General features: G+C 37.6%; 1 protein-coding gene across 1 annotated transcript in view; it reads right to left on the bottom strand.

Moving 5' to 3' along the window:
* DYNC1I2 (dynein cytoplasmic 1 intermediate chain 2) overlaps nt 1-16,120 on the bottom strand; it is a gene marked incomplete in the record, with an annotated part of 278,955 nt that overhangs the window by 218,172 nt on the left and 44,663 nt on the right. Inside the window, 1 exon segment of the mRNA XM_053698430.1 lies at nt 9,503-9,593. Within this exon segment, the coding sequence (XP_053554405.1) occupies nt 9,503-9,593 (91 nt within the window).

The raw sequence follows: 16,120 nt of genomic DNA, 5'->3' as shown, positions 1-16,120 counted from the left end.
AAAACCTCCGGATGAAGTTCCCACTCCCCCGGATGAAAAGTTTGGCGACTCAAGAAATCCGCCTCCCAGTTCTCCACTCCCGGGATGTGGATTGCTGACAGGTGGCAAGAGTGAGACTCTGCCCAGCGAATTATCTTTGATACTTCCATCATTGCTAGGGAGCTTCTTGTCCCTCCCTGATGGTTGATGTAAGCTACAGTCGTGATGTTGTCCGACTGAAACCTGATGAACCCCCGAGTTGTTAACTGGGGCCAAGTCAGAAGGGCATTGAGAACCGCTCTCAATTCCAGAATGTTTATTGGCAGGAGACTCTCCTCCTGATTCCATAGTCCCTGAGCCTTCAGAGAATTCCAGACAGCGCCCCAACCTAGTAGGCTGGCGTCTGTTGTTACAATTGTCCAGTCTGGCCTGCTGAATGGCATCCCCCTGGACAGGTGTGGCCGATAAAGCCACCATAGAAGAGAATTTCTGGTCTCTTGATTTAGATTCAGAGTAGGGGACAAATCTGAGTAATCCCCATTCCACTGACTTAGCATGCATAATTGCAGCGGTCTGAGATGTAGGCGTGCAAAAGGTACTATGTCCATTGCCGCTACCATTAAGCCGATCACCTCCATGCATTGAGCTACTGACGGGTGTTGAATGGAATGAAGGACACGGCATGCATTTTGAAGCTTTGTTAACCTGTCTTCTGTCAGGTAAATCTTCATTTCTACAGAATCTATAAGAGTCCCCAAGAATGGAACTCTTGTGAGAGAAAAGAGAGAACTCTTCTTTTCGTTCACTTTCCATCCATGCGACCTTAGAAATGCCAGAACTAACTCTGTATGAGACTTGGCAGTTTGAAAGCTTGAAGCTTGTATTAGAATGTCGTCTAGGTACGGAGCTACCGAAATCCCTCGCGGTCTTAGTACCGCCAGAAGGGCACCCAGAACCTTTGTGAAGATTCTTGGAGCCGTAGCCAATCCGAATGGAAGAGCTACAAACTGGTAGTGCCTGTCTAAGAAGGCAAACCTTAGATACCGGTGATGATCTTTGTGGATCGGAATGTGAAGGTAAGCATCCTTTAAATCCACAGTGGTCATGTACTGACCCTCTTGGATCATGGGTAAAATTGTCCGAATAGTTTCCATTTTGAACGATGGAACTCTTAGGAATTTGTTTAGAATCTTTAAATCTAAGATAGGCCTGAAAGTTCCCTCTTTTTTGGGAACCACAAACAGGTTTGAGTAGAACCCTTGTCCTTGTTCCGACCGCGGAACAGGATGGATCACTCCCATTAATAACAGATCTTGTACGCAGCGTAGAAACGCTTCTTTCTTTATCTGGTTTGTTGACAACCTTGACAGATGAAATCTCCCTCTTGGGGGAGATAATTTGAAGTCTAGAAGGTATCCCTGAGATATGATCTCTAGTGCCCAGGGATCCTGAACATCTCTTGCCCAGGCCTGGGCGAAGAGAGAGAGTCTGCCCCCCACTAGATCCGGTCCCGGATCGGGGGCTCTCGATTCATGCTGTCTTTGGGGCAGCAGCAGGTTTCCTGGCCTGCTTGCTCTTGTTCCAGGCCTGGTTAGGCTTCCAGCCTTGCCTGTAACGAGCAACAGCTCCTTCCTGTTTTGGTGCAGTGGAGGTTGATGCTGCTCCTGTTTTGAAATTCCGAAAGGGACGAAAATTAGACTGTCTAGCCTTAGCTTTGGCTTTGTCTTGGGGTAGGGCGTGGCCCTTACCCCCTGTAATGTCAGCGATAATTTCTTTCAAACCGGGCCCAAATAAAGACTGCCCCTTGAAAGGTATATTAAGTAATTTGGACTTAGAAGTAACATCTGCTGACCAGGATTTTAGCCACAGCGCCCTACGTGCCTGTATGGCGAATCCTGAGTTCTTAGCCGTAAGTTTGGTTAAATGTACTACGGCCTCCGAAATGAAAGAATTAGCTAGTTTAAGGACTCTAAGCCTGTCCGTAATGTCGTCTAGCGTAGATGAACTAAGGTTCTCTTCCAGCGACTCAATCCAAAATGCTGCCGCAGCCGTAATCGGCGCGATACATGCAAGGGGTTGCAATATAAAACCTTGTTGAACAAACATTTTCTTAAGGTAACCCTCTAATTTTTTATCCATTGGATCTGAGAAAGCACAGCTATCCTCCACCGGGATAGTGGTACGCTTAGCTAAAGTAGAAACTGCTCCCTCCACCTTGGGAACCGTTTGCCATAAGTCCCGAGTGGTGGCGTCTATTGGAAACATCTTTCTAAATATTGGAGGGGGTGAGAACGGCACACCGGGTCTATCCCACTCCTTAGTAACAATTTCAGTTAGTCTCTTAGGTATAGGAAAAACTTCAGTACTCGCCGGTACCGCAAAGTATTTATCCAACCTGCACAGTTTCTCTGGTATTGCAACGGTGTTACAATCGTTGAGAGCTGCTAAGACCTCCCCTAGTAATACGCGGAGGTTCTCCAATTTAAATTTAAAATTTGAAATATCTGAGTCCAATCTGTTTGGATCAGAACCGTCACCCACAGAATGAAGCTCTCCGTCCTCATGCTCTGCGAGCTGTGACGCAGTATCAGACATGGCCCTAGCATTGTCAGCGCACTCTGTTCTCACCCCAGAGTGATCACGCTTGCCTCTTAGTTCTGGTAATTTAGACAAAACTTCAGTCATAACAGTAGCCATATCTTGTAATGTTATCTGTAATGGCCGCCCAGATGTACTAGGCGCCATAATATCACGCACCTCCCGGGCGGGAGATGCAGGTACTGCCGCGTGAGGCGAGTTAGTCGGCATAACTCTCCCCTCGCTGTTTGGTGAAATTTGTTCACATTGTACAGATTGACTTTTATTTAAAGTAGCATCAATACAGTTAGTACATAAATTTCTATTGGGCTCCACCTTGGCATTGGAACAAATGACACAGATATCTTCCTCTGAGTCAGACATGTTTAACACACTAGCAAAAAAACTTACAACTTGGTTATAATCTTTTTTAGCAAAAACGTACTGTGCCTCAAAGAGGTACTAAACGATTAAATGACAGTTGAAATAATGAACTGAAAAACAGTTATAGCATCAAACTTTAAAACAACACAACTTTTAGCAAAGGTTTGTTCCCATTAGTAAAATAACAATAATTAAATTTGACATAAAAAATACAAAGCAACGTTTTTATTCACAGTCACTATAAGAATTCTCACAGCTCTGCTGAGAGAATTTACCTCCCTTAAAAGAAGTTTGAAGACCCCTGAGATCTGTCAGAGATGAACCGGATCATGCAGGAAATATAAAAGTAACTGACTGGAATTTTTTGATGCGTAGCAAAGAGCGCCAAAAACGGCCCCTCCCTCTCCCACACAGCAGTGAAGAGAAACGAAACTGTCACAATAAAAGCAAAAAAGGCTGCCAAGTGGAAAATAATGCCCAAATATTTATTCACACAGTACCTCAGCAATGTAAACGATTCTACATTCCAGTAAAAACGTTTAACATGATAAAAGGATTAGTGACCTTTAACAGAGTAGTTCCGGTGAAATACCATCCCCAGAATACTGAAGTGTATACATACATGTCATTTTAACGGTATGGCAGGATTTTCTCATCAATTCCATTCAGAAAATAAAAACTGCTACATACCTCAATGCAGATTCATCTGCCCGCTGTCCCCTGATCTGAAGCCTTTACCTCCCTCAGATGGCCGAGAACAGCAATATGATCTTAACAACTCCGGTTAAAATCATAGTAAAAAACTCTGGCAGATTCTTCCTCAAACTCTGCCAGAGAAGTAATAACACGCTCCGGTGCTATTGTAAAATAACAAACTTTTGATTGAAGTCATAAAAACTAAGTATAATCACCATAGTCCTCTCACACATCCTATCTAGTCGTTGGGTGCAAGAGAATGACTGGGACTGACGTAGAGGGGAGGAGCTATATGCAGCTCTGCTGGGTGAATCCTCTTGCATTTCCTGTTGGGGAGGAGTTATATCCCAGAAGTAATGATGACCCGTGGACTGATCACACATAACAGAAGAAATGACAGCTTCCAGCATTACCGAGTCATGTTAGAAATGTGTCATACCTCAAGCAGCAAAGTCTGCCCACTGTTTCCCCCAACTGAAGTTACTTCATCTCAACAGTCCTGTGTGGAAACAGCTATCGATTTTAGTAACGGTTGCTAAAATCATTTTCCTCTTACAAACAGAAATCTTCATCTCTTTTCTGTTTCAGAGTAAATAGTACATACCAGCACTATTTTAAAATAACAAACTCTTGATTGAAGAACAAAAACTACATTTAAACACCAAAAAACTCTATGCCATCTCCGTGGAGATGTTGCCTGTGCAACGGCAAAGAGAATGACTGGGGTAGGCGGAGCCTAGGAGGGACTATATGGCCAGCTTTGCTGGGCTCTTTGCCATTTCCTGTTGGGGAGGAGAATATCCCACAAGTAAGGATGACGCCGTGGACCGGACACACCTATGTTGGAGAAATATATGTTTAATTATACAATAAATGTGTGCTTTGTATAGCTTTTTAAGTAATGTTCTTAAATAACAAAAATGTTGAAATATTGCGAAGCATTACACTGTCCCCACCGGTTACTTCACAACACCACCGAGCTGGCAATATCTTCTGGGGAGAACATTGTTACCGATATATAATGGCAGAACTGAGAGCTTGCCCTGTATGTGTCTATTAACAATTTAAGAATTAATCTAAATGTCAAGATATACGATTTCATATTCTCTTAAAGTGACATGAAACACAAAAATCATGATTTAGTTAGAACATACAATTTTAAACAACTTACAGATTTTCTTTCTATTGGTTTCTAACTGAACACATGGGTGAGCCAATGACAATCGATTATATATAGATATATCTCTATATATCTAGAGAGAGAGAGAGAGAGAGAGAGAGAGAGAGAGAGAGAGAGAGAGAGAGAGATACATATATATACAGCCACCAATCAGCAGCTAGAACCTAGGTTCTTTGCTGCTCCTGAGCTTACCTAGATAAACCTTTTAGCAAAGGATAAGAAGAGAAGGAAGCATAATAAATAATAGAAGTAAATTGGAAAAGTTAAAATTGCATGCTCTTTCTAAATCATGAAAGAAAAATTTGTGTTTCATGTCCCTTTAACTGCTAAATGAACGTTTCAGTGCTATCTGAATTTATGATTGAGAACCCTTGCTTGTCCCACACTACCTAGAATTTGTTTTTTGGCATCTCTAGCAAGCATGGAACAACAACAATATTTTAATTAAAAGGGATACTAAACCCATTTTTTTCTTTCACGATTCAGATAAAGCATGCAACTTTAAGCAACTTTCTTATTTACTGCTATAATCAATTTTTATTTGCTCTCTTGCCATCTTTATTTAAAAAACAGGAATATAAGCTTAGGAGAAAGCCCATTTTAGGTTCAGCACCCAGGATAGCGCTTGCTTATTGGTGGCTACATTTAACCACCAATATGCAAGTGTAACCCAGGTTCTGAACCAAAAATGTGCCGGCTCCTAAGCTTAAAATTGCATGCTCTATTTGAATCATTAACCCCTTAATGACCGCAGCACTTTTCCATTTTCTGTCCGTTTGGGACCAAGGCTATTTTTACATTTTTGTGGTGTTTGTGTTTAGCTGTAATTTTCCTCTTGCTCATTTATTGTACCCACACATATTATATACCGTTTTTCTCGCCATTAAATGGACTTTCCAAAGATACCATTATTTTCATCATATCTTATAATTATAATTTTTTTTATAAAATATGAGAAAAAAATAGAAAAAAAACACTTTTTCTAACTTTGACCCCCAAAATCTGTTACACATCTACAACCACAAAAAAACACCCATGCTAAATATTTTCTAAATTTTGTCCTGAGTTTAGAAATACCCAATGTTTACATGTTCTTTGCTTTTTTTTGCAAGTTATAGGGCCATAAATACAAGTAGCACTTTGCTATTTCCAAACCATTTTATTCAAGACTAGCGCTAGTTACATTGGGACACTGATATCTTTCAGGAATCCCTGAATATCCCTTGACATGTATATATATTTTTTTAGAAGACATCCCAAAGTATTGATCTAGGCCAATTTTGGTATATTTCATGCCACCATTTCACCGCCAAATGCGATCAAATACAAAAAGTCGTTCACTTTTTCACAAACTTTCGGTTTCTCACTGAAATTATTTACAAACAGCTTGTGCAATTATGGCATAAATGGTTGTAAATTTTTCTCTGGGATCCCCTTTGTTCAGAAATAGCAGACATATATGGCTTTGGCATTGCTTTTTGGTAATTAGAAGGCCGCTAAATGCCGCTGCGCACCACACGTGTATTATGCCCAGTAGTGCAGGGGTTAATTAGGGAGCTTGTAGGGAGCTTATAGGGTTAATTTTAGCTTTAGTGTAGTGTAGCAGACAACCCAAAGTATTGATCAAGGCCCATTTTGGTATATTGCATGCCACCATTTTACCGCTAAATGCGATCAAATTAAAAAAAACGTTGAATTTTTCACAATTTTAGGTTTCTCACTGAAATTATTTACAAATAGCTTGTGCAATTATGGCACAAATGGTTGTAAATTCTTCTCTGGGATCCCCTTTGTTCAGAAATAGCAGACATATATGACTTTGGCGTTGCTTTCTGGTAATTAGAAGGCCGCTAAATGCTGCTGCGCATCACACGTGTATTATGGCTAGCAGTGAAGGGGTTAATTAGGTAGTTTGTAGGGAGCTTGCAGGGTTAATTTTAGCTTTAGTGTAGAGATCAGCCTCCCACCTGACACATCAGACCCCCTGATCCCTCCCAAACAGCTCCCTTCCCTCCCCCACCCCACAATTGTCTCCGCCATCTTAAGTACTGGCAGAAAGTCTGCCAGTACTAAAATAAAAGGTTTTTTTATTTTTATTTTTATTTTTTTAAAGCATATTTACATATGCTGGGGGTGTAGCATCCCCCCTTAGCCCCCAACCTCCCTGATCCCCCCAAACAGCTCTCTAATCCTCCCCATCTGCCGTATTGGGGGCCATCTTGGGTACTGGCAGCTGTCTGCCAGTACCCATTTTGCAAAATAAAACGTTTTTTTTTTTGTTTTTATTTTTAGTTTCTGTAGTGTAGCTTCCCCCCCCCCACAGACCAACCCCCACCACCTGCCTGATCTTTTTACTGCCAACTTTATTTCCCCTTTTTAGTAAATTTTAATGGTACTTTTTCTGTAGTGCAGCGGTTCCCACCCGCTCCCACCCGTGCACGCGCCCGCCCCCCCCCCCCGTGCACGCGCGCGCGCGCCCGTGCGCACCCCCCGGGCATTCCCGCCCCCGATCCCGCCCCCCTCAGCATCATCCGGGGCCATCGATGGCCGCCACCCGCCTCCCACACCGGCTCCTATCCACCCTCAAACGTAGCCGTTAATGTCCGGTGCAGAGAGGGCCACAGAGTGGCTCTCTCTGCATCGGATGGCTACAAATGGTTATTGCAGGATGCCTCGATATCGAGGCATCACTGCAATAACCGGAAAGCAGCTGGAAGCGAGCAGGATCGCTTCCAGCTGCTTTCCACACCGAGGACGTGCAGGGTACGTCCTCAGGCATTAACTGCCTTTTTTTTGAGGACGTACCCTGCACGTCCTCGGTCGTTAAGGGGTTAAAGAAAAAAATTTGGGTTTAGTATCCCTTTTATATCTATATATAATTATATTTTAAAGGGGGGGGGGGATATATAAACACACACACACCATAAAAGCAACAGGTGATTAAATGTCCCTGTATGTAACGGTTGTCATGAAACATTAAAAGCTAGAAGTGTGAATTAATTTGCCTTACATGACAATGAGTTTGATATAAAGGTTTAGGAAACTTTTAGGGGTGCTTAAATTCATCCAGATACATACAAAATCTCACAAAAGTGAGTACACCCCTAACATTTTTGTAAATATTTTATTATATCTTTTCATGTGAAAATACTGAAGAAATTACACTTTGCTACAATGTAAAGTAGTAGCAAAGTATCATTTATTCAGTGTTGTCACATGAAAAAGATATAATAAAATATTTACAAACATGTGAGGGGTGTTCTCACTTTTGTGAGATTTTGTATAACAAAAACAATACCGGTATCAAAGTGAAAAATGTGTGTAGTCCTTTAGAAATAAAGGAAAAAAATCTCATTAAAATGTCAAAAGAACGGTCCTTAATATAAAACTGTAATTCCAGGTGCAAAATAGCAATAGATAGTCTCACATACATCCAAGACGGTAATCAATCAATATCCAAACCGTAGTGAAGTTAACACTGTCTGTACTGTATGTATTTTCATATTTCACTATATGTGTTATAATAAAAACATCTTTTTTCTGTATATGATTTTCAATTATTATTGATGGTACAGATAGCTCATATTAGGAGCGCTTTCCTATGTCTTTTTTACCTCTCTCTTTTTTAGTGAGATTGTAAGAGGTATAGCTTTATCTGTATATTTTAGGTAAAAGCTCTCGCACATTCTTTTGTTTTTAATTGTGGGCACAGTATATCAGAGTGGGAACGTTTCTTTTTTGCTACAGTGACACCGGCGGAGCTCCATACGGGTTAAACACAAAGTGCGTAATTTTGCACTACTGGCTTTTTGCACTGTAACGTCCCTTAAAAATAAACCCTGCTTTGAGAAACAGATTAAAAGGGACAGTCAAGTGTAAAAATAAACTGCTGTGTAATATTATTGCATTTTATTTTCAAACCAAATTCATTTTCTTAAAGGGGTAAAATGAATGGTGCTGTACTGCTCCGGATTAAGATCACTTCTCTAAAGCAGCACTTGGGGACCAGCTGGAGTGCAACATTGAATTTAATATATTAAATGTAATTTAAAAGTATTTTCATAAAACAAGAAACAATTAGAGAATGTTATAATTAAACTGAAATGTCAACTCTAACAAAAACTTCATAAAGGAAGCAGAAAACAGGAAACGGCAACTTCTTAAAGAGATATGAACCCCAACCTTTTTCCTTTATGATTCAGATAGAGCGTGCAATTTTAAACAACATCCTAATTTACTTCTATTAATTTTTCTTCGCTTTCTTGGAATCTTTTGTTGAAAAGCTTAGGAGCTGGCCTATTTCTGGAGAACTATATGGCAGCAGTTTTGCAAGAATGTTAACCATTTGCAAGAGAACTAGATGGCAGCACTATTACCTGACATGTAGTGCTCCAGATGCCTACCTAGGTATCTCTTCAACACAGAATATCATGAGAACAAAGCAAATTTGATAATAGAAGTAATTTGGAAAATTGTTCTGTCAATCAAAAACATTTTTTAGGTTTCATATCCCTTAAACGTGAGCAGAAAACATCGAATGGAGGTTTCAATATACTAAAGCTCAGTCACAAAACAAGCAGTTTTTTAGCGAAATCTTTTAAATGATGTAAACAAGTGACAAATATAAAAAGGGGTGACTTTGTCATTAATAGTTATTACTGGTCGGCCTTTGTAATATTAACATACCTTGCTCCACCTGCTCCATCTCCAGAATCTTGACTTCCTGCTTCACTTGGGGTGCTCACGGATTTAGAAGAAGGGGACGTAGGCGGAGGGACTAAATAGTGAAACAGACAGGTATCCGCTGTTACTATTCGAAGAGGTTGGACCGCTTTAAGATGTTTCCAAAAACAAGTTTAACATGACGGTTTCAAAAGAAACATAAAAGGACAACAGAAACAGAAGGATGGCAAAACCAAAACATACATGGATGGAGATGAACGATGGAGGGGAAAAAAGAAGGGAAGAGAGAGTTACAAATCACATGCTGGACGGTTTCATGCAGTTGCATTGGCATATACGGCAGTGTGTTGTGAGACAAAGGGAAGAAGGAATGAAAAGTGATGGAATATACTTAAGATAAATCTCAGTTTTAGTGAAAAGGATGCATTTTAACCAAGGTGTTCATGTGAAAACAAAAAAGTATTAAAATGTCCTAACAACTCCTGGTAGAAATGGTTTGTCAAGTCCCTTCCCTACAGCAGCATAGAAAGGAACAACCATACATCTAGCAAGAGGTCCAGTCGATGTTTTATTTACTTATATTCTATATAAAAATAGACACAATATGCTAAAAGGACAATATAAAATGTTCAATGTTAAAGGGTCAGTTTACTCTACATTTGTCTCCCCTTTAAAGTAATAAAAAACTTAATTTCCAATTGTTCTCATAAGTATTAGGATTTAGTATACAGACAGAAATGAAAAAAAGAAATTGTGTGTACAGAAAGGGATAAAATAAAGAGGTCTGATTTCCCTACAAGTTCAACACATTTTGATGGGTTGTAGTCTCAAAGAACAAAGCCAATTAATTCATATACAAAAATAAACAAACTAACTTATCATACATTTTATACTCTGCTGCTGGTATAAGAAATCGTTGGAAACACATTAAGGGAAAAAAATGTTTAAGCGTTCGCTTTATCTTTATAAAAACTTCTTTAGTTATACTTTTCTTACATTCACAAGAATATGCAAAAAAAAGAAAATAAAAATATTCAATTTTAACCGTTTATTTATTTTTATAAAACGTTTGAATGGCACAACAAATATAGCTAAAATGGGGTCATTAAGGATGAGCATTGCCAGATTGAAGTAAAACTGTTTAGGAGTAAAAACAATAAGCCATATTTTCCATTTAAAAATATTATAAAACTGCTTTCAGGATTATTTATTTTTTGTTTAATGTCGCAACAAAACTACCGTTATTTTAAAAAAAGACGTCTTTAAAATAAATAAATAATAATGGAGGGGGAGAAATAGTCTTATGAGTTGCACTGTTATTTAGGTGTTAAATGTAAGCCTATGAGCCCAGCTGTTTGTAGGTCACCCGCATAAGAGCCGATTACAACAGTGCAACTCTCGGCAGGGACCTCTACACATTTGACCCCCTATAAATGTTACCTTGTACACCACCTATGTTTATAGCGCTGCGGAATCTGTTGACGCTCTATAAATACCTGATAATAATAATATTAAATAAATAATAATAATAATAATAATAATAATAATAATAATAAATGTGAAACCTGCCAGTAAAAAAAAAAAAAAAAAAAAATTCACAATGCTGAAATATACTATGAATTGAGTACTTTGGCCACTGCAGATTTAAATGGAAAATATGCCTGGGTTTTGCACAATTAAACAGACCTTCACATACTCACACCCACTCATTTGCCACATGCCATCTGCAGTAGGCCCCGTCTTACTTATCAGGCTTTCCAAAGCACTAGAGTTACCAACAACGCATTTAGCATATAATGCAACATTTTTCTGGGTGCTTTTTACTACATAAGATATATTTTTAAATATGCCAAAAAATACTACATTAAAGTATGGCAATGACAGTGCCTGAATCACATATTTCAAGATAAAGAATGAAATCAAAAGTAAAATGTAAATAAAAAAAAATTAAAAAAAGAGCATGTGCAAGTGCAAAAGTGCACAGTATATATGTATATGCATCTTGTGATTGGCTGATGGCTGTCGCATGATTGTAGTAAGTGTTATTCAATTTTTATTTATTTATCAGTTCTATTTTATTTAGTGGTCCTTTAATGCTGCTAGAGTGATAATGTTACATGTGTGACCACCTACCTATTACAAACCACAAACACCACCAGGATGTGGTCAACTAAAGTGCTCCTGGAGTATAAAAACAAAACAATAAAACACTGCACCTATATCAGTGTTTCTTAAAGGAATAATCTAGTCAAAATTAAACTTTTATGATTAAGATAGAGCATGTCATTTTAAGCAACTTTCTAATTTACTCCTATTATCAATTTTTCTTCGTTCTCTTAGTATCTGTATTTGTGTGCAAGCATAGGAGCCGGCCCATTTTAGGTTCAGCAGCTATTCTTATTTTCTTGCTTTTTCAAATAAAGATACCAAGAGAACAAAGAAAAATTGATAATAGGAGTAAATTAGAAAGTTGCTTAAAAGGGATACTAATCCAACATTTTTTCCTTTCACGATTCAGATAGAGCATACAATTTTAAGCAACTTTCTAATTTCCTCCTAGTTGCTATCTTTATTTGAAAAAGCAGGAATGTAAGCTTAACAGCCAGCCCATTTTTGGTTCAGCACCTGTGTTAGGCTTGCTAATTGGTGGCTAAATCATGCTCTGAATCATGACAGGAAAAAAAAATTGGGTTTAGTATCCCTTTAATATTCTGAATCATGAAATTTTAAATTTTGACTAGACTATTCCTTTAAATCCTCAAGTTCCCCCAACAGGCCACATTTTCATGACATTTTAACTAGAGCACAGGTTAACTAATCAGCTGATCAGTAACCATGGTTACTAACTTGCTCTCACCCACCAGCTTATTAGTTCTCCTGTGCTCATGAAAATCTGGCTTTAGGGGGTACAGAAGGAAGTTAACTTATTAACTTTAATGAGTGTTTAAATGACGTTAACTGAAATAAAGTGAAATTGATGCTTGCTACACATGGAACATGGTAAAGTCACAGCTTTATGAAAAATGAATCTCTTAATATGTTATGTTTGTATGCTCTGTATGAATCTCAAATGTAAATGTTTGGTTTCACATCCCTTTAATAAGTCAATCAAAAGTTTTTCAAATTTACTTCTATTATCAAAGTTGCTTTGTTCCCGTGGTATGCTTTGTTGAAGAGATACCTAGGTAGGTATCTGTAACACTAAAAGGCAGGAAATAGTGCTGCCAACTAGTGCTCTTGCAAATAAATAACATTCTTGCAAAAACTACTGACATATAGTGCTCCAGACACGTGCACGCTCCTGAGCATACGTCCCTGCTTTTCAACAAAAGGTACCAATAGAATGAAGAAAATTTGATAATAGAAGTTGTTTAAAATTGCATGCTCTATCTGAAACATGGAAGAAACATTTTGAGTTTCATGTCAATTTAAGCTCACAAATCCTAACTCTAAAAGAAATATTTAAACTGGCTGAAAAAAAAGTATTCTAAACACACACAAATGTGGGTTTTCTTGATTTCCTTGGAAGCTTCTAGATAATACATCCGGGCCATAACCATATGAAGAAGGCCTTTTGTCATAACTAAGAAGGGGGGCTCAAGAATCTGAAGAGAAGACAAGTTGCTTGGTTAATAAGACACAAGATTAATTGCATTAAAAAAAAAACTTTATTGGTGATGGGTTTGCAAAAGGTTAGAAATTACTTTGATACGATAATGGCTCTCTCAAATGATGACAAATATAAAAAAAAGGGGGAATTCCAAGGAAACAACACCAAACAATACTTTCTATTAGGACAACACTTGTCAGGTTTGTCATTTTCCATTGCTACCATGAAAACTTTTTGGAGTTGCCAATCACTAACAAATGTCATTCACAAGAATGGTCTAGCAGTTTAGAAAATCAGCTTCCAGCTCTAGGATTGTGGAAAGGAAATGGCAGAAATTGCTCAAAGATTGCATTGTGAGCCATTCAGATCGCAAGGCCCTTCATGGTGTCTATAGATTTTGTGTGTTTCTTGGTTAATGCATGAAGGGTACAATACTAAAATCCCTTAGACATTTTGTTCAGCCAAAAAGATAAGAGACTTCTGAAAAGCAGGATTGTTTTTTGCAACTCCATGTCTTCCAATAATCATGACAATGTAATTTATAAAATATCAACTAACAATCTTATGCTTAAGATGCTGAGGTAAAGAACACAGATTCCCTTACTATCTGGCAAATTGGCTGAAGTATTTGAGAACCAATTTCCATGGTTAAAAGTGTGCCTACAACGCTTAAAGAAACAAACCATTTAAAAGGGCAAATAAATACCTTGAGATTAGCATACTATATGGTTATTTATGCATAATAAAACTACTTTGCAATATATTTTCATTATTTATTTTGCACCCTTTTCATGTAATTTAGCTCTGAAAATGTGAGCTAACTCTGCTACATATCTGTCCCTAATTTGCTTTAGCCGATAACAAATAAAAGCAATAAAAGCATTTTATGCTAACTTTATGGCCGTGGCTAGCCTAGTAGCCCAGATTGGCTCCTCCAAATAAGGCAAATGCTAGGGGGGGAATTTGGTTATTGAAAAATAATTGCAGAAAAAAAAAAGTTAGATTGTTTTAAAAACTTAAGACTTCTGAGGTCAATTTCTTATTATTTAGCAAAATGTATTGTAATTACAAGGTGCTTACTGTCCCTTTAAGCTTGAGGTCAGCATCTTCAATTTCATTGATGCAAAACCTTCTGAAGACTTAGAAGATTCCCCCAGCTGCTAGAACTCACTCAAGTTATGGTAAAAATGTTCCCACTGCATGAATTTTCTTTGCATTTCTCTTTGACAAAGCAAGAAAATACGCAGCAGCATCAGGCGTAGGGCACAGATTTGTATGCAAAGCTCCTCAAAATACGCTGCAAGTCTTTTTTATTAGATGCCATAGTAAAGGTATTTAAAGCTCTAAAAATAAAATCAAATGGATTTACAGTTTTGAGGGACTTATTCCAACCAAACGAATTTGCTGCCAACAATAAACTAGAACGGGTTTGACAGATTTCCAATAAGGGGCAAGAAGGAAGTAGAACTGGAGGTTAGCATCAAAAGTTTCCCAGAATTCCAGCAGAAGGGCTTAAAAGTGATGTTAAACATTATGAAATTGTAATAAGAAATGTTTAAATTATATGTACCTGTAGTTAAACTTTGGAATATAATTATGTCCCTTTTTCCTGTAATTTAACACCCTGAGTTTCTATAAAGTAATGAGACACCATGAATGAACTTATGTTTTCCTGTCATCTCACTTTCCTGACAGACAATAAAAGGGACTGTCCAAACAAGGCTGTATGGAACATAAGTTTATCTAACAGGGTTTTCATACAGTCTTGTTTGCACAAACTATTTTATTGCTTGATTTATAATCAAACTCTAATAGTTCTCAACAGAAGACAGAGATAAACAGAAAATGAGTCCAAACATGGCGTCCCCTATTACTTTATAGAAACTAGAGTACTTTATAAAACCTAAACCACCTTTTAATTTCTATCTTCAATATTTACTAAATGTAATTGTAAAAAAATACATGTACATATTAGTCTACGGTTAAGATTTGCTTTAAATGTATCATTATGTCTAACATGTATTTACTCTTTAAAGTGCCATACAACAGGTTGAGATCTGTGCATATCCTAAAAAGGGCTAATTAATTGAAAATAGTTTGCATAAAAAAATTGTTTCAAAATTGCTGGCAAGTATTTAAAATAATTTTCAAAAATAAGCAAAATGAATTACATAGCTAAACTGCCTGGAGCAGCTAATTCCACCCCTCTTATCAGTGTTTAGACACAGGCATTGTATTTCAACTGAGTTAACAGCTTCTAGGCATGCTCCAGCAGATAATCCCTATTCACTTTTGCATTTTACCAAAAACAACAATAGATATAGATACAGCCATAAAAGGAATTGTGTGAGGGGAATTAGAGCTTTACAATTCAGAAACTAAAAAGAAAGGGTTAATGGTGAGGCACTGCAGTATAAATTTGCAGGTAAAGTAATTATAGTACATATTATATTATTTTGTCTCTATCCCAACTTGTATTATGTCCCTTTAAGATTGAATACATAGGTGGGAGCCCATTAAACATATTTAACAATCAGTTTATTGCTCACATTTAATTGCAGAGACTCCACCTTAAATGTTGGTTTTGTCCCTCTGATGTAGATAGTTTCAACATTCCAGGACAAAATGCACTAAAGGAGGTCTGATTTATAGCAGATGATACATTAAGGTTGCGCTCCCTGCTGGAGGAGAGGAGCTACCAATGTGTAATGCTGCTATGAGGGTTTGGGAAATAAATGATGCCCCTTTAAATAACTAAACTAGTACACACACATACAAAGTTTGCCTTTACTGGATATATATAAAAAAAATCTGAAGGATCTGAAACTTAAATCTTGCATGCATATTGCTGCATTTATAAAAGCAGTATAAAATGATAAAATCTTAATTCCTTAGAAAACAGTGGTACATTTTAATTGAAATTCAAATGTAATGACTTCAATATCCCTTTAAAGAAAGTTTTCAAAAAAGTGTATGCCCAATTTCTTGTCAAAACAAAAATATATATTAAA

This window comes from Bombina bombina, chromosome 1, assembly GCF_027579735.1.
Source record: "Bombina bombina isolate aBomBom1 chromosome 1, aBomBom1.pri, whole genome shotgun sequence".
NCBI classification, from domain to species: Eukaryota; Metazoa; Chordata; class Amphibia; order Anura; family Bombinatoridae; genus Bombina; species Bombina bombina.
Note: the sequence above shows the minus strand (reverse complement) of the source record. Positions and strands in the feature narration are given on the sequence as shown.